Here is a 27778-nt window from a genome sequence, read left to right as displayed (position 1 = left end):
ATTTCCGGACTGATATCCTGATTGTGTCTTATTCATACAATGAATAAGACATGCGTGTTCTAATATTTTTGACTGGACAAAGGCACATTGCCAAGTGTTCAAATATAAAAAAAAAAAAAATGTAAGTCTTATTTATGAGTTGTATCATCATCATCATCTAGATTTTATTGTGTGTTTTAGAAAATGCTACAACTCGTAGATCTAGAGGGAAAAATATAATTTACACTACCATTTCAGTAACTGCATAAACAAAGAATAAACACAGACGAAAAGTATGTAAACACTTACATGATATACATCATAAATTCCCTTTATTAGTACATGTAATTAAATCACATAATTCATCAATAAGCAACATGATTTTGCAGACATCCTATAGAGCTAGCACAAATGGTGTTAGTGATTAGCTTAAAAACTTTCTAAGTACAATAATTAAGGATTTATTTTCATGATTCTACATTTAGCCAAATTGTACAACTTATTGTAAAAGTATTTGTGTGTTGATTTCTTGCGGTTAAGTAATACAAAAGGTGAACCACACAAAATAAAGACTTATATTAGTAATAATTAGGGCTGAGCCGACACCAATTCAGATACTGATGAAGTAAATTAACGAAAACTCAAAAGAACACACATCTTCAGGACTCATTTTTGCATTGTGCCAAATATGTCACACTACGTTAATAATTTCTTACAGGTAACGTGATTGTAACAACAAGAAATGTGCAAGAGTACACTTTTTATGTTGATTGCTTCTTCCGCTGCTCACAGCACACCATTCTGAGAAGGACGTAATACATAAATTCAACAATACTCAACATGCTTGCCCCAACGAAGAGGCCAACAAGACCTCCAAGAGATACTGAAATGAAAAATTATGACTAATATTCATGTATGTGATTTGATTTTATATAAGTACATTACAGAATATATATTGATGTAATTGTCGGTAGTAATAAACACACTATTTTTCCTGCAAGATCTTAATCGCAATACATCATTGACTGTTTCATTCTTTCTCAATATTCTGACGAATTTCATGTGTCTCAAAGATTCATATAAATGACTGAGTGAGGTTACATAGGAAGTTTTCCTTGTCTCGTTTCAGATCAATGTGAGTGAAGGAAGATGCTGACAAAAGACAAAAGGGTGGATGTGGTTGCAGCTACAGCAGTTTTGTTTGTTAACTTCCCATTAAGAAAGAATAACGCATTGTTGCTGAACAAAACAGTAGATGAAAAAGTCAGGGTTCTCATTGGTTGGTTAATTTGGTGCTTTAAGTCCACTTTATGCACAGTAAGGCTAATCAGGCCTGCATCTACAGTTTAAAGTGGGATCCGAACCACTATGTGCCTCCAGCAGGTATCAAACCTGGGACAATGACGCTACCACTGTGCCATCGGGGATGCCCATAGAGTTCTCATTGATGCGGTCGTGTGCCCACTCACAGAATTGTAGGCGACGGGTAGGATCATCCTCACTGAGGTTTCTTCTTATGCCTGTCTGTACTTTGGTACTGTTGTGTGCACATAGGCATTGATGTTCAAGGTGCACACATTGAATATATACTATAAATCCCTATATAACCTGAATTTTGAATCACCTTGTACAGTAAAAATATATGTACATTATTACTGTGTATTTTGTAAGGTGATTACTTTGTACTTTAGTTATTGTATTGCCTTTCTTTGTTGATAAATGTCTATTAGGAAGATGAATTATGAAGTAATGAAAGAATGGACACAATGAAACATCCATGCCTCTCTCTCAAAGATTCACTCAGAACTTTCACGAGAAATACAGTAAAATTTCTATTATATGTGTTGTAAGGTTATTGCTTTTTATTTTAGATATGCATTGCCTTCAGGCAGGCACGTCACCTGATAATGTTCGCACGAGAACATGAACACTCATGCGTATGTTTTAAATTATGTACATATTAAATGCACCCACACATCTGATAACCAACTCTAGATAGTTGGTAACACTGACTTCCACGGTGTTCATCGGAGGGCTTTAAACACAATTGCTGTGCATGTTGCATAAAACTGACAGCTAAGGGGCTGTTGGTTACTATATCCCGAAGATGTTCACTTCACTGTGCGAACACTGATGTAAGCGACAATACTTTACATTTACATTAAACACATACAAGGCGTGTCAAGGGGGACTCAAAAAAATCTGTGTTACATAGTTGCAAACTTCGCTAAACCTGGCAGTGGTAAAATGCACAAAAGAGTGACAAGCGCTTTTTTTTTAGAAACTATACTGAAGAAGTTACATAATATCTTTCGAGGTTTATATGATTTGCACATGTGCATCTAATGCTCATTCAGACTGTGCAACTTTTTTTAGTATGTCTTTCATGCCAAGAAATTAACTCTCACCAACTTAAATTGCAAAGGAAAGTGCCGACTATATTTACATCAATTCAACGTGCATTTTCCCAGTAACTATAGTCAGAATAGCATGGGACCTTATGGCCTAAATAGTTTACAAGTTACTGAGCGTTGCAAGTGTTGTATACGCCTACATTCGCCACCGAAAAAATCTTGAAACACTATGGGCATCGTGAAGCGAAGATGTTTGGGAACCGTTGCTTTAAATAGTCAAAAATCAATCTCTCGGAACCATGGCAAAATTATGCTAGGAGGAGACATACAAAACATGGGAGAAGGAAGGAATGTGAGCAATGTTACATTGACATCGCAAGTGAGTTATTGTGGGTGGGGGGCATTCTGTATAATACCCAAATATCTTACATACACATAATACATTATGATGCACGTGCTTTCAATGCTGAATGAATGTTGTTGGTTAACATCTGGTCCGTGTAATAAAAAGTAGATTGCGAAGTATGGTAGTCTTGCGTTGTACATACCTAAGATTGCATGTTATACTAATTAGTTTGGACTAGCCATTACTAATTATAAATAACATAATTAAGAAGGTGTTAATTGTATAAAAAAATATTTTATTACTTCAAATATAGTGTGATTTTTGGGGTAAATTGTTGAAAATAAGTTGAACTGTTATTCTCACTTTTTCAATTAAGGATGGAATTATAAGGAAGAGGAGTAAATCTGCATTCAGTATAAATTGTGAACACCCGCATGTGACCCACATGCGATGCCACTGCCTTTAGCAAATATCTATTAGGGGTGAAGATATAGCTTTTAGAAATGTACTCAGCTATCTCTCTATATAATTAATTGCTCATGCAAAGTCATCGGAATCACGATGTGTCTTATTCACCGTCTCTTGAACTTTTCTAACGTTGGAAGCGGCCCCGGCACCCACCCAGCGTCGAATAACATTGGGTACCTGGGGGAAACCCTGGCGGGTAAAGGCGGTCAGGGGCATGATGCTGATCACATCACCCCCAGTCACGACCGGATCAAGAAAGTGTGGGGCGTTACCCCCACACCCCCTATACGCCTTCATGGCGTGGTGCTAAGCACAGGGGAGCACTTTACCTTTTTTTTACCTCTTGACCAGCCCCGATGATGACTCTGAAATGAAGTCGTAAACTTGGACAAACTTGTATCGTGCTTTTTATGTGAAATTTTATTTTATGTGAATTTGCTGGCACGCGGCTTAAGAAGTTTTTTAATGTCATAATTAAAGTTAGTTGACAAAATGTTGATAATGATGAACTGAAATTGATGGATAGTGTCACCTCTTAATGAAGTTCAATAAAATCAAGAAAGCTTACCAACAGTGTCGAGTCTGCCACGTATAACCTTCCTTCTGAGCCTGTGCAGAGGCCTCTTGAAGACAAAAATTAACCTTTTCCCATCATCGTCACTGTTGAAATAAAATACATATTTTCTTTTCAAGGGAAGAAAGGTGAACTGAATATACCAGGTTTTTCAGAAATAATTGAGGGGTTACAAAAATTTATTACAAGTAAACTACACGAAACCAGCCCAGAATGAACGAGCTTTTTTTTTTTTTTACACCTACAAATATGTGCACCATGGGTGACAGGGCACACATTGACACAATTGTCAAGTTCTTGCCACACTGGCATCAACATGGGCCTGAGTGTCTATCGCTGCAATGATAAGCTCGTTGTACTATATTGAATGGCATCAGTGGGACGAATGTCTTGTGTCAGTCTTTGATGAACCTCCACAAAAAAGAAGTCACACGGTGTAAGGTCTGGTGATCTTGTGCTTAAAAGCACTCTAAATGATGTGAGTATCTCTAAGCGGCAGGAACGTGAACTCTCAACTTAACAAAACAAACACACACAAACTGTTTGTGTTCTTCGTTCGTTCTGTACTGGTTTCATAATAGTTTCTTTAAATTCTGGTTTAAACGATTGTGTAATATATGAAGGGCTCGGTGCAATAAGGAGCTAACCCTCACTTCCGTCAAAATGGAAAGACACCGTGCAGTACGTGCGGCATGAACGTCTGCTGCATTCACCAAGCGGTGGAGCTGGTGTTGTGTCACATTTGCACGCAATGACGTGGTACCCTTCTTCGAAAGGAACGTACGAACAGAAAGTTCTGTGCAACAAGGTGTCAAGCCACAGGAAAATGTCGGATAACGAGGAAGGTCTGGAGAGCACTTCCTCATATATTTGCGATTCTGATTAGGAAAATGGCCCTCTGTGCGGTGACAACAGCTTTGATGACCCAGACTATGTGCGTGGAGTGTCGAGCAGCGAAAGCACCGACTCTGAGGTAAGAAAGAAGTTTTTATTTTTTGTATTTTTTGAAAATGTTGGTTAACACCTTATTGTCTCAGACTAGGGCACGGTTAAAACTGTTGGTAAGTGTGCGTCGTGATGTGCATGTTAATGTGCAAATCAGCTCACTATGCATTCGTCAGGCCTCTTGCAAGTTGGTACAGTAAAATCATGAACTTATTCTGATGACAACTGCTGCTAACATAATGAATGTAGGTTAGCACCATATTGCTGAAATGATTAATCACGAAGAAATCGACATGACACACATACATGGTTCCCTATTAATGACAAATTCTGACAACATACCATCAAGGACATTGCGATAAATTGTATAGAATAGGAAAGGTGGCCTCCCAGATGGTGCAGTGGTAGCGTCGTCGCCTTGTAATCAAGGGATCCCGAGTGCAATTCCCGGTGGAGGCACATAGTGGTTTAGGATTCCACTTTAAACTGTAGGTCCAGTCCCGATTAGCCTTACTGTGCATAAAGTAGACTTAAAAAAATAAATCAATCAATCAATCAACAGGATAGGTATTGTAGAAATAATGTGAAGATAAATGATCAGAATTGTTTTGTTATTTGGAAAAATGATGTGTTTCGGAAATTTCTGTTTGTCCAATGGATTGGACTGTTATTGCTTCGTGCTAGTTTACATTTTCAAATAAATTCGTTACTCTGATCCATTTCAGAATGACCTTCACATCACAAGGACGACAGAGCGATCTCCTGTGAAACATCCTCCAGCCAGAAATGGACGATGCGACCAAGATAACTGGGAGAAAGTGAAACGTATGAGAAGAAGAAATAAAGGGGAGCAGTACAGATCCGGGCACACAAAGGACGTTGTTTCAGCCAGAAAGATAAGCGAGCCATGTACTTGTCCAAAGAAATACTGGAACAAAATTAAGTGGGATGCAGAGTTCATTTTTCACACATTCTAGGACTTGGCTAGCCGCTAAGGAAAAACTCACCTATCTCTCACTGCTTGCTTCTTCAAATACTACTAAAAATCATGTCATCTGTGTTGATTTACAAAAGACCCACCCAACTCCAAAATTAACAACGGTTGGTCCTGCTTTCTACAAAACAAAACTTTGGAGTTACAATTTCGCAGTTCATGATTGTGGCTTGGACATTGGCTTCATGTTTCTGTGGAGTGAAAATACAGCGAAGCGCAGTTCCTCAGAGATTTCCAGTTGCCTATTGAACTACATAATGGGAAATCATGTGCATGGTAAAGAACTTCATATTATTAGTGACAATTGCCAAAGGGCAAAATAAAAATTGGACCTTGATTGGCTTATACGATGCCCTGGTTCGCTGTGGATGATTTAAGAAAGTTTTTCATCATTTCCCAGTCGTTGGACACACACAACTGCCCTGTGATCGTGATTTTGGTCGCATAGAGCTGTACGCAAGGAGGCATCATCCCATCGTGTATACAACAGATGAATGAGCAGATGTGATCAGCAGTGCAAACAGAAAGAAGAAATTTCATGTAACACGCACGCAGCAAACCGACTTCAAGGATCTCACACCACTTATGGCATCAATTACCAAGAAAAACACCACAGATGGTAAGGAGCTGCTCAAGTTTCAAGAGGCTGTGGTGTTCATGATGGAATCTGCTACTCCCCATATTTTGCATGTGAGTTATTCATACCAGAAAGAAGCGCCAGTATGGACTAGGTGCACCCTAAAGAAAAGAGGTCGTCCACTGCCAGAGGTACCCCTAGGTGATTTGCCATGCAAGTACAAGGAACAGATTCCCATAGATGTCCGGAAATATTCAGACATAATGTCCCTGTTGGAATGGATTCCTCCAATATACCATAATTTTTATCTCAGCCTTGTTCCGACGGAAGTAGCTGGCGAGGGGAGTGCAGAAATTCTCGATGGACTTGATGACTGATACATTAGGAGGGCCTGGATCAGTTGAATTCAGAATAGTTTGTGCAACCTGCATCATTTGCCACTATTTGGTGTCAGTGCTGAGAATATTTCGGCTGACACTGCATATGAATTAAACGTGTATGTCATTTTTTCTCCCTACAAAAATAACTTTGATTTTTCATTCTTATGTATATTTTTTTGTTCACAATATAATGGTTATACATTCCTGTTTGATGTTATTCCACAAAACTGACACCAAAGATTGTGATGCAATAAGGATCTAACCAACAATGGGAAATAATGAACTGAAAAAACAACTAATTTAATCATCTTTACAATAATAGTACCACAATTGAATGTGTCCATGTAAACTGGAAACTTCAGACATGCTTTTGAAATCAAATATACGACAATACAAACAATATTCAGATTTATGGATTTTTTCAAACTTTCAAATTCTAATATCTCGAAAAAACTTTTTGAGGGTTAGCTCCTTCTTGCATCGAGCCCTTCATATAATAAATAATTTTCCATGTATTAAAGCTAAATAAAAAAAATAAAATAGATAAGACAAGTTGGTTTACTGGCCGTAAAATGCAGTAACATGGAGAATATGTCACTGATGGTTACAGGTACTGAAAAACAAAGACGTTGAAAAATGTGCTACATTTTTCAAAAAAGTAAATCAATTGCGAATTGGAGGAGATGCAATGGAGCAGTCGAACAGAATGCTGAACATCCAGGTTTGAGCTCACATTGAGCCATGAGTTTTGTAACTTTAAGTACTTTTACTAACGTTGGGCCAGTACCACAACTTGAATATTGTACTAGTTAAAATTTGTTAAAAACACTAAAATAACATGGAACTACAACCGCGTCCACTCAGTCTTCCCTCGACCAGCCCTGAAGATGACTCCGTGAAGTAGTCGAAAGCTCGGAAGAACTAAGTGTTTTTTTTCATCGTGCTGTTTGTGTGTTATTTTAATGTTTTAACAAATATGTTGCCAGCACGTGACGTAAGAAGTTTTCTACTGTTAAAATTGTTCAGAATATTTATAAATGTTAATAGTACACATGTAAGCATTCCATTGCAACTACACTCCATCACCACACTAAAGTTTTTCTAAAAAATATTCATATGTGCACATAAGAGATACTTAAAATATTAAAATAATTGTCCTTTAATAATCCCCAAATTCACTTTCATCACACAGTGATGGCAAAAACATTAAATAACATTGTGCATTCTGTACAATTTCCAACAAATTTGTAAAAGTGTCTTGCAAATCTCAGGTCTATTAAATATGCTTAAATATACAGTGGTACAGTTTCAGTACGATTTCTTTTAGAATTACTATACACTGCATTTACCTTTAAGTGAAAAGAAAACTATTTTCTTACCCATTGCTAACCCACTTATGGTTGAACTGATGAAATGAATCCGAACATGATTCCTCACAGGAACATCTACCAGATCTCCCTAGTTCTTTACTAAAATATACTGAAAATAAAGGGTAGATTACTTGCAATATGATGTAATGGAAATGAATGCCCCACAAAACAACAGGAAAATTAATTATGACATCTTTAATGGAATGTGGAACTTGCAACCAAATTAAAGAATTACTTGAAAATATTTATGAAAAATAAATGAATAAATACACAGTTTAATTCAGCTTTATTAAAACTCCTGAAAACAACATTAATTTCAACCAACATATATTTATTACATAGCTGAATCCATGAATAAACATCCATAGTGATGATAATCTAAATAGTGCATGCAATCTGTATATCAGTGATTGCTAATGTCCAAATTGATATGATCCACCAAACCATACCAATGACTCTACCCATATTTGGTGTTTTATCAATACGAGGTATTTTAATTTCATAAATGTGCACACACTGTTTGTTTTGTAGTCGACCAAGCTATCAATTCGTGTCATAATTAATTTTCACATTTATTATGTTTGTGAGTTTAACTGAAACCAAATCTTTTTATTATTCAAATATATGTGTCTGTGTGTTCTTCTTGGTATTAAAATTGTAATTACTTTTATCTTTATGGGTTAAATTCCAGTGAACCTTATTGGAAGTATGAGCCTTATAGACATTTGAAGTCACCTTTAAGACCATGTCAAGATTATCAGAAAAATGTAACAGAAAGCTACAAGAGACGTAATTGTTATTTTTAAGATAGAAAAATCAACCTTATGTATGAATTGTTTATTTAATCTCAGAAATCTTATATTGCAGTCTAGTTATGCATTACGTAGCTGATCTGCGAGAGGCACTTATGAATGATTCACACTCAATTTGATATGCATATAATTTTGCAAAGTTATAAATAGAACCTCAACACTGGTTCAGGGGCATTTTCATGACATTTTAAAATTAATTTATATTTATATTTTTTATATTTAAATTTGTAAACATGGGAACTCAACTGAATATTTATGCATGTGTAACACAGAAAATGTCAGAATGTGCTATGCTGTATCTGTGTGAAGTGCATCGAATAATACTCACAATCTAACAACCAATGGTTATGGTTTTGAACTCTGACCTGGGCATGGGCATTACCTTCTGAGTGTCGCCTCATCAATTTCATCTAAATCATTTATCCTCTTCATTGTGACTAGCCTGTAGAGGCAGAAAATGGACCGACATAATATTAGAAAATCGAAAAGAGTAAGTATGTGTTACAAGTGCACAAGTAAATATTTTTTTGTGCTTTTAATTTGAATTCATTCTTGTACATTTTGTTCCATTATATTATTTGCAATTAGCAATTAAATTAGTCTTGTCTGGTAAAACTGCATGTTGGAATTCCATTACAACCTAAATTTCTCCCTTGTTTCCAAAAGAAACAACCTCAATAGTGAAATACATACCAAAGTGGGTTATGAAACATTCATATTCACTTATGCCACACACTTTTTGCCCATCTGAAACAATAATAAAAAGAATGTTGTAATTATTACACACAAAATGAGCATGTTTATGTAACAATTAACAAATCAGGATATTTAACCCCTTGTGAACTGCCGGAAAACAATGTGGACCATCAATGAATACTCCTTTGAGGAGCACTTGGTCCCTAATGTGGACCAGCACCACATGCCGACATTTAACATGTCACATGTCCAAAATAGTTTACGATATCTTAGTTCTGTTTTTTGTTCATTCATGTACATTGAATTTGATGATATACTAGAATAACAAACTATACAGTAATGGTTAGTGGTTTCTACAAATGCTTTCTACAGAAGTTAATTTTTTCAAGATAAGGTCTTTAATGATATTGAACTGGCTTTAGATCAGACATATAGAGGCAAATGGCTTAAAATTTCTGCTAATCATGACAAAAGACCATACTTCGATGACATGAAACCCTCGTCACTACATGCTGAAAAAAATCCTGTAATTTATTTGCAAACATTGTAAATTTTGTGTAACTGAGGAAATTGGGTGTATACTGCCAGTCCCACTAATTAATAATTATGGCCCCATCTCATAGTACAAACATGTAATAACAACTCACCAAAATTTCCCTTCAATAATAAAGAGTCGACAGTTAAACAAATGACTGCAATTAGAATAAATTAGATATTCCATCCTGAGAAACAGTGTTACAAAAATTCAGATTGGCATTAAGGATGCAAATATCTCAAAATTTATTTCGAGACCACATTTCGACCTGGTGATGAAAATTTGAACTACTTTTTTTGTCAGCATTCACTTCCTCTATCACAAGTTTCAGCACAACCCGTTGCTTTGAACAGGCCCCAGAGGGCTCCGAGTATGGTAACTTTAATTGCGACTGCCCGGTACTAACATTAATTATACTGTTCTGTCATTAATTCATGTTAATCTTCATAATATCCATGCACTTACTTGTATTTCCCATTAAATGCCAGACACAGTTGCACAATCTCAACATCTCCTTCGACTGACACTGCACCAAACAAGCACTATAGCTGTAGTACTTGTATGCTGATATGCCTTTGTTTTCATCATGGAAACGGCATTTTCGTGATTCTACTGGGAGTTCCCTCAAGTCATCCTGGCTTGCAATTTCTTCAATATCGTACGTCATTTCCTTATCTTCAAATGGAACGAATAGCTTTTGGGAGCCACAAAGATTATGCTTAATGTCCGAGAACCATAAAGGGACATCTGACTTGTCATGAACATAGTACTGAAAGTTGAAAACATACGAGACAAAAACATAAATACATATCAGCACAACTGTAGGACTTCTACAATTAATACGTACTAATATAAATCTTACTGTTGGCAATATTATGTCAATCTGATATCCCAAGTAACCAGTAACCAAGTAACCAGAACAAAAAAAATGTGATACCAGTGCTACAAAGTGCTTCGAAAGTATACAAAACACAAATGTTATTGTTACGGAAGTCCCACATAGGTATGATCTCATACCAACCTCTTGTGTAAACATAGAAATTGAAAGTGTAAACTCAAAAATCTCGAAAGTGTGCAAATTCTTCACAGTAAAAATGGTATTGGTATCCATACAAATAATATTAAAATGGTAGAACTGTGCACTAAATACAAGCTTAATATATATATATATATATATATATATATATATATATATATATATATATATATATATATATATATATATATATATCAGATTGTTGATACACTGGCTGATAAAGATAGAGTATCAATTACTCTGTCCCACACTTACTTTGTAAATATAATGCAAAGGCATTATCAGCACTGTTACGTACTACTGGAAGTACAATGTAATAGATTAAAAACTAATTCTTTAAGTCCATTTTAATGTACAAATTGGCTAATTGGGACTGGACCTACAATTTAAAGTGAGATTCAAACTACTATGTGCCCCCACCAGGTATCAAACTCGGGACCCTTTGACAACCTTACCACTATGCCATTGGGGGAGGCCCAGCTTCAGGGTTGAAATACGAGCACAGAAATATGAGATCTTTTCTTTGGAAGTGAGGGATATGGTTTCCTAACCCAATGGTGGAAACCTGATTGCCATTTCTGAAGCACATGTGATAAAAATAAAATACTATCAGTTTTGAATAGCATATACTTCGATGATATTACACATTAAAAAAAAGAAAATATCGAGTAACCATTTTTAATTCAAAATGATTAATTCACATAGATTGGCACAGGTTGTTACATAGTTCAAGTTTCAGTACACTGAGTGAAGAATTAATTGAGAGGTATTAGATTTACTTTTGGAAATGACCATCAAAAACAGCCTATATGTGTGTTAAATCTGACTGCCAACATTTGCAGTATATGTAAAACACTTCTAGGCCATTAGATTCATGTACAGGGTTCCCACGCAAACTCCAAATCCATTTTCCCTGAGATTTCCCTGAGTTTTCCAGAATCCTCATATTTTTTCCAGAGTATTGAATGCACAGTAAATGACTACTATAATTTTACAATGGCCTCCTCCATTTCCCCTCATAGCCATACCATCCTCACCTTCTTTATTACTGTTGTTTTCTGATGCAAATAACAAAACTAGTTCAATAATAAAATAAAATTACACTTCTTTGCATGTAATTAAGAACAAAGATGACCAGTTTTCTAGAACTTTAAACAACTCTGAAACAATTTCTAACATATCTGATTTAGAACATTGAAATATTTTCACACTTTCATAGATGTTTATAAATGGATACAATATCAATTAATCTGTAATGCTTACAATAATAGTTAAGACAAACAAATTATTGGAATTTTTAAAACATATAAAAATGAAGTGACAATTATTAGTAGCAATTTAAAAAGGAATAATAAGTTATTGAGACTGAAATATAAAACAAGAAATGTACTTAATGTCGAATACAGCAAATTAAGAAACTTTACTTCTCAGAAGCTTCAAGTTTTTTTTAATTGTTCTGCAATAGCCTTTGCTTCTTCTTGCATCTTTTGTTGTTTGGCTTGTAAAGCACAGATGTCACTTGCTTTACGTTTCATTTCTTTCCTTTTGTTTTCTTTGTGATCACATTTCTTTCTCATCTTCTGCAATGCTTCTTCGTATCTAATACGTGCACCTGTAACACTCTGGATCATATCTTTGCTTACTTCTACATACACACTACACTGCTCCTACCACTTTCACTGCATCATAAACTTGCCGAAACTTCTTTCAAGTTTTCTATTAAACCCTGCTTATTTACAGAAAACCCACTTTCCACATATGCAATATCATGTGATAAAATCAAAACGAACTTAACAGTGCTCCATAACTCAGAGAAGTCATCCTTGCCCTTCATGACACTTGTAAAAAAAGAATCTAGTGCATCAGTTTTGATTGAAAAGTTACAAAACTTTTTCAATTCCTTTTCACTACTGACATTGTGCAACAATGTCTTAAACTGGCGAATTACTTTATCACCAGTTACAGCCTTCTTTCTCTTTCTCCTGAGAAGTTCCTGTATGACGTCTTCCATGCACTGAGCACATCGCTTTGGAAACTGAGTCATTTGCTTCGGAACTAAACAACTGGCGGCTCTCACCAACCTGAACTTAAGGGGACTACGTTCCACAATCTTCTCTGTTGTTGGTTGCAAAAAAATTCTACAGCTAGTAAAAAACATAAGCTTCTTCTTTTCATTCACCTCTTTAGCTTCCAAAGCAGCTTTGGCACCAATTCCAATATCAATCTTTGTCAAAGGAATCAAGTTGTCAGAATTCCTGACATCAATTTGCATTAATTTAAAACTATTTTTTGCGTTGTCCAAGATGTCACTTTTTATGAATCTCCCCATTACATCTCTAACAACACTTTCTAGGGAGTCATGAAGAAATGGGAACATAGGTTTGGGGGTTTGGAACATTGTCAAATATGTCATTCTGGCATATCTGTTGAGAAAACTATTTCACTACATGATATTGATGTAGATCTGCTGGTTCTACAAGTAATTCCATTTTACACATATGTGAGCTATTGAGGCTGTAAAAATTCGCATGTCATGTCAAGACTATAACAATAGTTGAACATGATCAAAAACTTAAAATATGAACAAGTATTTATGAACAGTACATAATTCATATATGGCACTAGAAAGTAAATATTTAAAATTCTGTTCTAAATGCAGTAAATACACAATCAACAATATTGTACACAAAAGATGGCAGAAAATAAATATTTCCCTAAACAGGACACTCCACTTTTTTTACTATTTTGTAAAAAAAGAAGGAAGAAAAAACTTAAAACTACTCTCAAATGAAGGAAATCAGATGAACACTGGTTAACTTTACACATCAGGTTATCTTTATTATGCGTTTTCCACATCTTGAAATATATTTTACGTCATGTAAAAGATCGAAATCGGTTAATTAAATTTTAAAAATCGCAAAATTTATGAGGGTATACACTTGGTCACCAGCCCTGGAATCACATTTAAAAACAAGAAACAGACAAACAAATAGATATGTTCCTTGCTGAAAGAGAAATGCTACAACAGCTTGGACTATCCACAGACAGGAGCATATTATAATCCCTCAGTTTTGAGTAATTGGGAACCATTAATCAATTACAAGATTTTCCCTGAGATTTCCCTGAGATTTGTATTTTTTTCAAATTCCCTGAGATTTCCAGGTTTTCCAGGTTTTCCAGGTGTGTGGGAACCCTGCATGTAGGAACTGATATGAAGTAGTAACTGAAAGTTTCTGAAAATGTTTGACATACCTTATATTCAATGTTGCTGATTTCACGTGAAGGTAATTTGAGTTCTAACCTAACTGTTGTTTTACTTGGATCCACAGGAAACTTTTCTAGATCGTCCCTGCAAAAATATATACATGGCATCACTTCAATAATAATCACATAATGGTCCTCATAATAATACAGTCCTAGTGACTATAATTGACTAGGGATGGGGCCAGGGGTGCCCATCCCCCCAAGGCACATGATGCACTCCCCCAAAAAGGCAGAACATTCCCCTCCCCCCGTTTATGCCAAATTAATTACTCAAATTATTTTTGTCAGACAAAATTTGTGGAAATATATAATACCAGAGGTATGGGGGGGGGGAGTACCAGGATAAATGTACCAATAATAATAACAATAACATTAATAATGGCTTCATTATTTTTATTTTTATTATTACTACTACTACTACCAGTAGTCGTAGTATCAAAGACGTTATTATCCTCATAAATTACGCAAAAGGGGGTAGAAGTCGATGCTAAAGCATTTGTTTGGAACAACGATTTGAAATATTTTTTCAACACCATCAATTTCACATTAACTAATAATGGAAATCAAGGGGACAAACTGTATTTTTGAAAGGCAGAAAATGAATGATAAATGTATTTCGAAGATACATGTGTAACTTTCATGTACAGCATATGTTTTACACATATGCAACATGGAGCGACATAAAATAGAAAATACATATGCAACAAGTTAACACTAAATTGTGTACATATTCAAAGCTCACTTAATACAAATATACAACACATATTATTTAAGTACATTACATTACACAAAAAAAGCAGAATGCAAGCGAAGCGAGCAAGAACATTTTTTAGATCAAATTTTTGCAATTGAAAACAATATTGATTTAATAGGGTGCAAATAATTTCACTGGACGCCATGGCATTCTCTCTTTTACAACTTTCTTTTAGATCATTCAATGCCATGGCCGACTCCCGCCTCCCCTAGCTACAGCTCTGAACTTGATGAAAATGAGAAAAGCAGATAACGCGAGCGAAGCAAGGAAGAAAATTTTACAAAATGAATTTTTATTTGCATAAAATTTGAAATCGAAGGGGTAATTGCTCCTCTGTGCCCCCTTTGCTACCCTAGAATTGACTTCTGTCGAAGGTTTGGGGAGCAATGACCCCCCTGTAGTTGTGTCACTGTATATTACAGACATATTTAAGCAATATATGTTTAGGCTCACTGCCACTGTTCGTCAACCTTATTCTGCACAGTTTGTCTGCTCGACTAACCTTGCATTATTAATGCGAATACCACGCCCTTCCCCCCTCCATCCAAACCGATTCTAAAGCCACAAGAGGTGGTGTTTCATTTCAACCCTATCGTCATGATCACCCACAGGTAGGTAGAAAAACTAAACATAATAACCAAAACTAAAAATAAGTAATTACAAGCATAAAAAAACAGTTTTTCTTTGTGACGTTTCAGGAGAACACACGCTCCTTTCATCAGACATTTATTTTCATTTTGACTAAAGATACAGTTATAACAATGGTTAGTAATTTTTTAAACAAAAATAATCTGTTATATAATGGATGTTGTCAATGTTACATTGTTGTAATATAGCAACTTAACTGTGAAAAGAAGCAGTCTGTTTCATTTTTATTTCAGATTTTTTTTTTTTAATTATGAATCCCAAATATCATCAGGTAATTCAAATTCATCATTGTTTTCACAAACTCTCTTGATGTTTTCTGTTAATTTATAAATTTTAAAGATGGTGGCTTACTCCATTTGTGAAAAAGAAAACTCCATACTGGATCTATGTTACCATTTTCATTATTTAATTTATTCCAGTGTTCTTCTGCAATGAATGAAGCTTCCCAGACATTCAACTCTGTGTTTTCCGTTAATCTTTTTAAAACCCTACTCTTTTTAATCAAATGCTTCTCTTCGATGATATGAGTTGACAAACCTGTTCTTGGGTTTAGATTTATAATGTCCAAATCGTGTTCGTGCCATCTTATTGCCATTGTCCTTGCTGTTTGTCCCACATAATCCTTTGAACATGAACAACTTATATTATATATTCCTGTGGTTTCCACATCTGGTAGAGAGTTTCTCATTTTGAATTCATTAAATGTACATTCCAAACTTCTTGGTGATTTAAAAACAATTTTGAAATTAAAACTTCTAAAAATTTTTGCAATTTTATGTGAGAATCCCTTGTGGAATGGAATGCACACAAATTTATTTTCAACAGATTTTTCATCTTTGTCTGTATTTCTCTTTTCCTTTAGTTTTCTTGCGACTTGTTTTTTGATTTGGTTTATTCTGATGGAATACGAACAGATGATTCATCCATTCTGATGAAAGGAGCGTGTGTTCTCCTGAAACATCACAAAGAAAAACTGTTTTCTTATGCTTGTAATAACCGTAAACTACAGGAAAATAATTCTATAATGCAAGCATTGCGTACATACAAGAAAAACTAAAAATCAGTAACAAGTCAAACGATGCAATCCCCCCCCCCCCATTTTTGTGTGAAGATATATAGAATTGGTATAAAATTTTGTGCCCCCCAAAATTCCCATGACGCAGGCGCGTCATGAAATCCCCCTGTGGGCACCCCTGGATGGAGCAGATTAATAGGTTCTCTATTGGTATCAGCAGGCAAAAAAACAAGTCACAAGAAAACTAAAGGAAAATAGAAAAGCAGACAAAGATTAGAAATCTGTTGAAAAGAAATTTGTTCGTATTTCATTTCACAAGGGATTCATTCAAAAAAATGTAATTTCAAAATTGTTTTTAGATCACCAAGAAGTATGTAATGTTCATTTAATGAATACAAAAATAAAAAAAAATGTGTGCCAGATGTGGAAACCACAGGAATATATAATATAAATTGTTCATGTTCAAAGGATTATGTAGGACAAACAACAAGGAAAATGGTAATAAGATGGCATGAACACAATTTGGATATTATAAATTTAAACCCCAGAACAGGTTTGTCAGCTCACATCATCCAGGAGAAGCATATTATTAAAAAGAGAAGAGTTTTAAAAAGAGTGATGGGAAACATAGATTCGAATATCTGGGAAGCTTCGTTCATTGCAGAAGAACACTGGAATAAATTAAATAATAAAATGGTAACATAGACCCACTATGGAGATTTCTTTTTCACAAGTGGAGTAAGCCACCATCTTAAAATTTAATGTAACGGAAAACATCAAGAAACTCTGTGAAAGCAATGATGATTTTGAATTGCCTGATGATATTTGGGATTTGTAATTTTTTTTAAAAAATGTGTGTAATTTTTTTATATATGAAATTTTAACATTTAATTATGAAACTATGGAAAACACATTTACTTAGGAAAACAGAGAAAAAAGTCTCATTTCTTTCAATTTATATCCAGAGCATGGGCATTGGCAGAAAGACAGGGAGGGCAGGAGGGGGTTAAGTTGTAGCACTAGCGACGATTCCACACAGGTAAAACAGCGACAGCAAAAAATCAGGTGAAGCCATGCTGCCTCGGTAGCTCAGTGGTAGAGCAATGGCACGGATTTCCAGACCCGGGTTCGAGTCCTGGTCAAGCCTGCATTTTTCGCTGAAAAATCTACATAGTACATCTCCTGTATGTGCCTAATTTAATGATTTTTTTATATGAAATATAAATAAAACAGACTGTTCGTTTCACAGTTAAGTTGCTATATTACAATAATGTAACATTGACAACATCCTTTGTATAACTGATTCTCTTTTTACTTATGTGAAATTTAGAAAATTTCACACTTCCACCTTGCACAGTTTAATGGTTAAATCCTATTAATTTCGAAGATCCACTGTCTTCATTCACAAAAGGGTGCGGTGTTTGAAGCGGAGATGGTACCGTGTCACTGCATTGTTTGTTCCCGGGTGGTGGTAGTTGCGATTTCTCCCATTTGGCGATGCTGGCGTGTGCATCCTGGTTTGCATCGTCTGCTTCCTGTTGTCAGGTGGCGTTGCCGGTTGGGGGTTGAGTATGTGTACCGCATCTTTTCTTTTTCAGGTTGGGATCTTTCTGAGGACAGGGTGCCAAGTTCGGTGTGCCTGTCTACTGTCCAGGATCAGTGCTGGTTTCCGTTGGATGATAGCATGGGTTTCCTTGACAGGAAAGGAAACCCATGCTATCATCCGCTTCAAACGCCGTAACCTTTTGTGAATGAAGACAGTGGATCTTCAAAATTAATAGGATTTAACCATTAAACTGTGCAATGCGGATGTGCGAAATTTTCTTAATTTCACATAAGTAATTTTAAACCACGTTTACCGTAACCATCATGATTCTCTTTTGTTAAAAATTCTTAACCATTGTTATAACTGTATCTTTAATCAAACTAAAAATAAATGTCTGATGAAGGGAGCAAGTGTTCTCCTGAAACGTCACAACGAAAAACTGTGTTTTTATGCTTGTAATAACCGTAAAGTACAAGAGAAATAAAGATATAGGCATATTGGTAATTTTACCAATTAATTGTCAGGAGGTCAGAGGTTGTTTTGGTACCTTGTTAGAATATTCTTACAGTCTTCCAAGGACCCAGGTTCTATCCTGATTTATTTATCTTGTAGTCTACGGTTATTACAAGCATATCTTACAATTTAGTGCAATATTGTGCCATTTTGTTATAATTTTTATGGGTCTAAATATGTAATCTCCATTTCGTACTTTTTTTTTTAAGTAAATGTTTAAATATGCAGATTCTTTTGCATTGCTAAAGCTTGATTCATCTGGTAACATTTATTAAAGAGGTCGATGAACCTTTTGGAATTTTATATAAGATTGTATCCATACATTTTATATTTGTACTTTATCAGTATCGGCCAAAATTTCATATCAGTCCATCACTATAATTTACTAAAAAATAAGGTATGACTAAGACATGTACCATCAATTCTTCAATATGTGAGGTGATTTAAATCTTACCAGGCTGTCAGTGTTGTTATTATACTCTGTGTGCATGGGCGTCCGGAAAGGGGGGCAAGGGGGGGCCGTGGCCCCCCCTGGAAAACGAAAGTCAACCAAAAATTACATATTTTACACATATAATTTAATTTCAGCCACAATAATGTGCGTTACTTATTGCACGAACATGATAAATTCAAATTTAAGCAATGTTTTTTGAAGGATGAACACTATTACTGGGGAAAATATGCCATGTTGGCCCCCCCTGGAAAAAAAATACCTTCCTTGCCCCTCCCTGGAAAAAATCCTGCGGACGCCCATGTCTGTGTGATCAAAAGTATCCAGACACACCGTGAAACGTGTGTTTGGGCAACAGAGTACTACCATCTACTGCATGGAACACATGGTCAGTGATCTCAGTATAGTCTGCAGACAGCGCGAGACAGCAGTATGGGACGGTCTGAGGAACTCACGGACTTTCCATGTGGTTAGGTGGTTGCCACTTGTGTAAGAATTCTGTGCCGGGAGATTTCCACCCTCCTAAACATCCCTAGGCCTACTGTTTCCGATGTTATAGTGAAGTGGAAACATGAAGGGATGTGTACAACCCAAAAGCATGCAGGCCGACCTCCCATGTTGACCGCCAGAGACCGTCGAATGTTGAAGAGGGTCGTACAGCGTAATCGTCAATCATCCATCGCCACCATCACACAGGAATTCCAAACTGCATCAGGATCTACTCCAAGCACCATGACTGTTCGGTGCGAGGTGCGGCAACTTGGTTTCCATGGCTGAGCAGCTGTTCATAAGCCAAACATCACACAAACTTGTACTTCATTTTCAGGTGGGTGTCCGGATACTTCTGATCACAGAGAGTATATTATTAGTGGGGGTGGTGAACCTTCAGGACACAATAGATCAGACACAGATGAGATGGTTCAGACACATTAAGTGGACGGGTGCAGTAAAACTGCCAGCAAGAGAATACAATGTACAAGGAATGGGAACAAGGTCACAGGGGAGACCAAGATTGGAACACAGTGGAAAGAGAGGAGTTGTGAAAGACCAGAAGTTAATGGAGAGGCTTGACTTCTATGCCAACCCAGTCAGAGGCAGGAAAAGACGAAGGATGATGATGATTACAAAGAGCGTTGCATGAAAAACTAGTCCAGGTCAGTAGCATAGTGTAAATACAAATAATACAGTTAAACAGTTACAAATATAATAATAATAAAAATACACTTACTGGTATACAGGAAAAGTGCCCTATTTGCTATCTGAATGTTATTTTGTGGCACTTATATCACATGAAGTGAGAGAACAAGTAATCAACAGTCTGTTCTTAGCACTGCCCACCCAGCGTCGAATAACATGGGTACCTGGGGGAAACCCTGGGGGGTAAAGGTGGTCAGGGGCGTGATGCTGATCACATCACCCCCACTCATGACCGGATCAAGAAAGTGTGGGGCGTTACCCCCACACCCCCTATACGCCTTCATGGCGTGGTACTTAGCACAGGGGAACACTTTACTTTACTTTACTTTACTGTTCTTAGCACTGCAGTCACGTTGAAGTTTCTGTAAACCATACTTAGTAGAGGAAAAAATGGGGATTGTGGAAGCATACATGTGAACAGGTTTAATTAAAGAAACCTGCAAGATGTTCCTGAACAAGTTTCCAAGTAGAGGACCAGTGGCGAAAACTATGGGTCTGTACACAACACTACAAAACAAAGACCCCCTTCAGTTTGCATGCTGAAAGCTCTAGAGAACATCCACTGAAGGATTATGCTAAGTGTAAAGAAGTCAACATGTACATTGGTGAAACAGACACACATCACCAGTTGGATGTGCCAAAGTTTAGATTTAAAGCCATATCATGTAACAGCTGTGCAAGGATTAAGGAAGTTCAACAATCACAAATTACTACCCTAAAAGAGTGACCTTTTGTTGTGCTTCCCTGTAAATTTGGTTCAAGCAGCGTCTATATGGCCGACACTACAAGTGAAATTTCGGAAATTCTTTCCGTAAACTGACAACACTGACACTCTTATACATTGTTCTTATTCATTTCTCTAAGAGATATCAGCCCATTGTCAGAGAAACTTTGCATTGTTGTAGGAATGTACAACTGCTACATACTACATTCTTTTCATTCACTTTGGTCTACTGTAGTGGCAACAGGAGCATGTTGAAAACCAATTAAAATAAAAAAAATCTTCTTCTCCTTACTTTAACTTTCATTATTGGGAGGTAGTGTATAAATTTCACCTTTGCTAAAAGCTCTGCTATTTCAGGGAGGGAAATCATCTCTATGACAATTAGTTCTCGAGTTATAATTTTTTTTTGTATTTTTGTGCCAAGTTTGAAATATTAAAACATCTGGCCTAGAATGAGAACCTGAAGAAGGGAACAGTTGGATCCCGAACATCGTTCTTTCGTAAAACAGATAAGTACTCACGAAACGTAAGTATTTTATGATATATTTTTATATATACTTTTAATATACATAACGCGATTAAGTCACACACACCTTGAAAATGAGCAAGTTTCAAAATTGTACGCTTGAAAAGTTTCCATCTGGAGAGGCTCCCATACATTAGAAGTTAATCATAAATATGAAGATGAATGATGAACCAAGGATGTGCATGAGGGCTGAAGACAAAAAATAGAAAAGTTCAAATATTTTATAGCAAAGAAGGCATTTATCAAGGAGCAGACACCTCTGTTTTTCACTCATGAATATTCATCCTAAAATAAGACACCATTTGTAACAATCTGAGAGTTACTTCTGCTTACCTTGTCTGAATAGAGTTGAAGGTTAAACAAGGGCCAACTTCTGTTAAGATGTAGTCAAACATCTCGCAGCAGTTTAAGTCTATTCCATCCAGTACGCATTGTACAAACAACCTGCTTGAGCAGTTCCATATGTCCTGCAAAAGAAATTAAATTTATAAGGAAATGCAGTCATTCTTAATTCATAAAATAACTATTATACACAGGGGGCAGAAAGAACAAACTAATTCACACACCAGCCCCTTTTTCTCTGGAGCCAGCTTTTTCTGGCAAATATGGTGTAAGAAAGCTGTGAGAATCTAACTAAGATAAAAATACACATTTTGAAATATGATCTTAAAACATTTAATTTATTAATTAATACAAGATTGGATGCAAAGTAATTAATTCTTGCAGACTCTACTGGTAACACCATGAATTACTATGCAATACATTCTAATATATGGTTGACTACCATATTGGCACAGATTTTAAAATTCGGCTAGCAACAGTAAAAAAAATAAAATAATAATGACATGTTTATTATTCTGATTGAATGATATATGTGATACAGAAAACACACAAACATTAAATAACACATACCCTACTCGTTATTTTAAAGTAAGGTAATGAAAATTTCCATAAGGGAACTCGAAACATTAAAAAATAAATTCCTTACCAATTTTCTTCAGGTCCATCTCAAAGTTATCCTCCATCTTCGTCTTTGTCTTCCTACAGATCTCTAAGTCTACATCATCTGCATATGCTAACAACTGAGCAGACCATTTATAGTGTACAAGATCATTCACAGAAATTTTACCTGTTGTTGGACCATTGAAAAATAGACATCTCCACTTCTCTGCACACCTTATATAAAATTAACACTTGAAACATTCTTCTAACGAAGCAATCTGCTCCTTAAAAGCCATTGACTTGCAACTCACACAAAAGATGGTAACTACTAAACAGTTCTAAAAATAACAGAAACTAGTACAACAAGGTTATACCACTCCCTACTGAAATACTCAAATACCCTAGTAGTAATTTTTAAAACTGCGAGTCCAGAGATTTTGAATGCTCTAAGCAAGTATTCTTACCTGATACAAATGTCTCATATTAATCTCTTTTGGACATCTAGGATGGTCACAGCGTTGTCGAGAATAGTAATCCGGATACATTAACTGTTCTACGAACATAAAGAAATCGGTACCTCTGCAATACAATACAAACAAACATTGTTTTAAATGTGAGAATATGCCACATACAAAAAGATTACTTAATTAAAATCAGGATTAAAAAAATCAAGATTAAAAAATAATTTCAAAAAAATTAATAGAATATCAATAATTCGAGAGTATCATATCCCTATCATTAAAGAGCTTTAGTCTAAATGTTTTTGTATCTTCCTTTATCATGATTTTAAAGCAGGTAAGAACACATCATAATGGTACATTAATACGAAAAATGAGCCGCGAGACAGAGTAAATAGAGAAGACAGCGTGGTAAACCAATTCTTTTAATCTATCTCACTAATCACCTTGGTAAATGCCCTCGGTTAAATCTGAAGTCCTGACCGGCACATCATTTTACATATATACCTGTCTGGTGTGTGATAGTAACCAATCAGAATTCAAATTAATGTGTTAACACAGTAGGAAGCTACAGACATATGCTACAAAGGAAATACCAGCTTACCTAAGGAATAGCATTTATTTTATGCTGAAACAGTTATAAGTATTTTTATGCAAAATATATTGATAAAACAAAGAAAAAACAAAAGTTACAACATCAAATTATGCATTGGTTAACAAGACCATATAAATGTAATTTAAATAAAGAAAATGTTTCTTTGAAATTCCCTCTTGAAGAAGAATAAGTCTTTTTCTTATATTTTTGCATGCATCAGATCTAATTTGTGTATACTCAATATGTCAATTTCTTCATCCAGGATTTCTACGAATCATGATGGGGGCAAGACCAGAGGAACCATGTAGGAAGCTGTTCAGGGATCTAGGTTTTCTGCCACTCTCATGCTTGTGTAAAAGCAAACTTCTATGATTTGTTTAGGTGCCACCATGACATACACAATTACAACACAAGAAATAGAAATAACTTACTAATACCTGTTCACACTACAGTCCTATAAAGAGGACCTAAGTACTCAGGGACTCTCTTGTATAACAACCTTCCAAACCACATAAAAAACATTGAAACCTGCAAAGCTTTTAAGAAAGATCTGTACAAATACATGCTGGAACACTGCTTCTACTCAATTGATGAATATTTAAGCCTGCAATAATGTATGCGTATGTGTGTATTTTTCTTCACAACTTTCGCTAATTTATATCTTATTAAAATAAAAATAGGTATCGTAAAACATAAACCACATTATACTATACTGATATTGAGGCATCTCAATGTGCATCAGAGGTTCCAAACATGGTGTGGTTCCTGGTAAAAGGTAACATTTTCATTGCAGAGTTTTATTACATTATGTTGTACTCAATAATATTTTATTATATTCCACAGTTACCATGTATTGTATTGACATCATATTATTGTATTATAATTTTACTATATTTTACTGTAACCATAAATTGTATTTCATTGTTTTATTATAGTGCATTGTTTATGATATTGTAAACAAACTGACATGTCATATAACACTGCCTGTATATGCAAATAAAAGATTCATGGATGAAATAAATAGTATCTTATTGTACCTTACAAGATGGCTTCCATCCTTCAATTTTCAAAACTCCACATTTGGTTCAATCACATCCAAAATGTAGAAGATATTTGTATCACTTTATGTCTTATTCTTCAAAACATTCATTTGAGGTATTGCATTACTTGTATGCTTGCTTGACAATACAGATGAAAGCAGATAACAATTCCCTGCTTCAAATTAAACTTGCCACTTTTCATATATCTTTGGGTTATTCCACAAGTTCCAAATCTTTTTTTAAGTATGCCATTATCAAAGTTCTTTCAAGATTTAGTTATGAGAAAAAATGCCTTTATATAGTTTAAACAAACTAAGATTAACTTGTAAAGTATAATTTTTTAAATACATAAATAATTGTACAAATAAAAAGCCATCACAAATTGCTACATTTGTACTTATCCTTATTCCATCATGAGATTTTTTTCCCACTGTCACAGACCACTAGTATCAGAGTGATGAGTTCCAGAAAGATTTTTTAGCATTTGTCATCTCCAATTGTTTTAGTTTTATATTTCTGTCACTAAGTGCTAAACGGCCTTGATGTTTGTGAAGTAATGTACATATTTGCTCTGTTACAGCTATTTTGCAATGTACAGGGTGGTCCAAAAGTCGCAGTACAGCCTATTATTTCAAAAGTTGTAAGGAAAATGAAACATTTGAATACCTTTTGGGGCACAACACAACAATGGCTGCAATTTTGAATTGCCGTCCATTTTTTTAAATGGGAATGGGGTCATGTGGGGTATCAAAACACATTAAGATTGTGCCAGGAATTCATTTCTGGAATCAGATTTCACATAACCGTTATGGTGTAGGTGTTATTGGCATCCAAAGTTGACACTGGACGGCTGAATGATGTGTTCAATATGCTGACCGTCTTGTTGAATGCCTAACTCCAGTCGCGTAATCCAGTCAGCAGACACTCGCAAAAGCACTTCTGGTGCGATTTCACTGCAGCACAGCGTAATTCTTTGTTGCAGAATCGATATTATCAGTCAAAAATAACTGTTATAAATATGAATTCAAAATATTGCACAATTTGATAATTTTGTATTAATATACAGAGTGTCCGAAAAGTCACGCAACCCGGTGTTTACGGCCGTATAACGGAATAGCAAAACGGAATGAGAAGAAACGCTTTCTGCCAAGAGAATGCCCTGTATATTGGGAAAATTTAGAGAGACAAACATATGTAAGAACATCCATGTTTTAATAACAAATAAGCAAAGTGTTGCCAAAGGCGGAAAAAAAATATTTGCAAATCGTGTGTATTGATGCACAGAACTCATTGAGGTAAATTATTGCAACATTGCACAATACCAACGAACAATTTGGATGGCCATCTAATGAATTTGACAGAAAAAGAACTTTGACGAAGTTTCAAAAACATTGCAGAAGGGAATAAATGGGCTGTTCCAAAAATCGATGTTTTCACAATATTACGCAGGACACTGGCAACACTGTTGCTGTCACATGTCACTAACAGATGTGTTTCACCTCAGGCTATCACACTAAGGCACTTTTAACGACAAAGGAGAAAGTTGGTTATTCTCGAACATATGCAATAAATTACATACACCTTGCAACCCTGAAATGTGGGTATAGAAGAACGTGTATCAATTGTTATGTGTTCTGTGCCTTAAGTGGTTGCTGTTTGTCGCGAATGGCATTCCAGATTGTGTCTACTTATGCTGACATCTTGTGTGTGTTTTCAAAATGCCATATTCTACACAGGAAATAGTGTTTATTGTTGATGAATATATCCAAACATCGTCATATTCTTGCGTAAGAGATGCATTTAGGGATACCCACATTTCAGGGTTGCAAGGTGTATGTAATTTATTGCATATGTTCGAGAATAACCAACTTTCTCCTTTGTCGTTAAAAGTGCCTTAGTGTGATAGCCTGAGGTGAAACACATCTGTTAGTGACACGTGACAACAACAGTGTTGCCAGTGTCCTGCGTAATATTGTGAAAACATCGATTTTTGGAACAGCCCATTTATTCCCTTCTGCAATGTTTTTGAAACTTCGTCAAAGTTCTTTTTCTGTCAAATTCATTAGATGGCCATCCAAATTGTTCGTTGGTATTGTGCAATGTTGCAATAATTTACCTCAATGAGTTCTGTGCATCAATACACACGATTTGCAAATATTTTTTTTCCGCCTTTGGCAACACTTTGCTTATTTGTTATTAAAACATGGATGTTCTTACATATGTTTGTCTCTCTAAATTTTCCCAATATACAGGGCATTCTCTTGGCAGAAAGCGTTTCTTCTCATTCCGTTTTGCTATTCCGTTATACGGCCGTAAACACCGGGTTGCGTGACTTTTCGGACACTCTGTACAAATTGACGTTTTTAAACATCATATTTATTAAAATTAGTTCAAATAGTAATTTCAGACACATTTAATTGCATTAGACACATTTGGAGTAATCATATGACCAAAATTATAATTATTATTGCACAAATGTGGAACTCTGAACTTAGCCTAACCATTTCAAATTTTAATATGACAATATATTAACTTTATTGTCATAACATTGATAAAGGAAATAAGTCCATTTTATACTCTGTCCAAATGTTTCTAGTATTTTACCTATTCTTTCACTAGTGAATAGTTGTTGAAACATCTCAACCATATTGACAGCACAATTGCAGTATCTAAGTACACTGAGTGTTTGTCTCAAAATGTTACTACCAAAGATTCCGAGTTTGAATCCCAGGCAAGGCTCCATTGCATAGTGGTAATGCTGTTGCCTTGTAAATAAGGGAATTCAGGTTCATTTCTGATCAGGAAATTAAGTTAAGACTACAACATAACATAAATGAACACTGAAACACAAACCTGGAACCGTACTCAGGTGGTGGGGCCACCAGGGGACATAAAGTGACAGCAGGAAGAGTGACATTCCAGGATAAATAGTCAGTGTCAACCTCTAAAGCAGAAACTCTTGTATTATATTCATTCCACATCAGAAAAGAAAACCAACCAGCAGATGTCACAGAGACAATGAAAACTAGAATCCATGTT

General features: G+C 35.5%; 1 protein-coding gene across 2 annotated transcripts; it reads right to left on the bottom strand.

Annotated features, from left to right (window-relative positions):
* LOC145992535 (sodium channel protein Nach-like) lies at positions 1–27778 on the bottom strand. Of its 2 annotated transcripts, XM_083128891.1 has the most exons (9): positions 27593–27778; positions 23111–23225; positions 22038–22171; positions 14319–14415; positions 10496–10799; positions 9493–9546; positions 7997–8096; positions 3716–3807; positions 1–862 (listed from the first exon to the last, which is right to left on the bottom strand). In XM_083128891.1, exons 1-9 carry the CDS (start codon positions 27718–27720, stop codon positions 741–743), a joined length of 1146 nt encoding a protein of 381 aa, XP_082985017.1. In that variant the 5' UTR covers positions 27721–27778; the 3' UTR covers positions 1–740. The 2 variants fall into 2 exon arrangements, with proteins under 2 accessions (XP_082985017.1, XP_082985021.1); XM_083128895.1 differs by lacking the exon at positions 3716–3807.

This window comes from Lepisma saccharinum, chromosome 1, assembly GCF_977018435.1.
Source record: "Lepisma saccharinum chromosome 1, izLepSacc3.1, whole genome shotgun sequence".
In the NCBI taxonomy this organism is placed as follows: domain Eukaryota; kingdom Metazoa; phylum Arthropoda; class Insecta; order Zygentoma; family Lepismatidae; genus Lepisma; species Lepisma saccharinum.
This window is presented reverse-complemented; position numbering and strand designations above follow the sequence as displayed.

Excerpts from the sequence above, each read along its gene's own strand:
- LOC145992535 (XM_083128891.1), bottom strand. The coding sequence starts at position 27,720 with ATGTGGAATGAATATAATACAAGAGTTTCTGCTTTAGAGGTTGACACT. Across the intron at positions 23,226-27,592 it reads CCACCTGAGTACGGTTCCAG|AGGTACCGATTTCTTTATGT; the intron begins GTTTGTGTTTCA and ends ATTGTATTGCAG. Across the intron at positions 10,800-14,318 it reads TCAGCAACATTGAATATAAG|TACTATGTTCATGACAAGTC; the intron begins GTATGTCAAACA and ends TTCAACTTTCAG.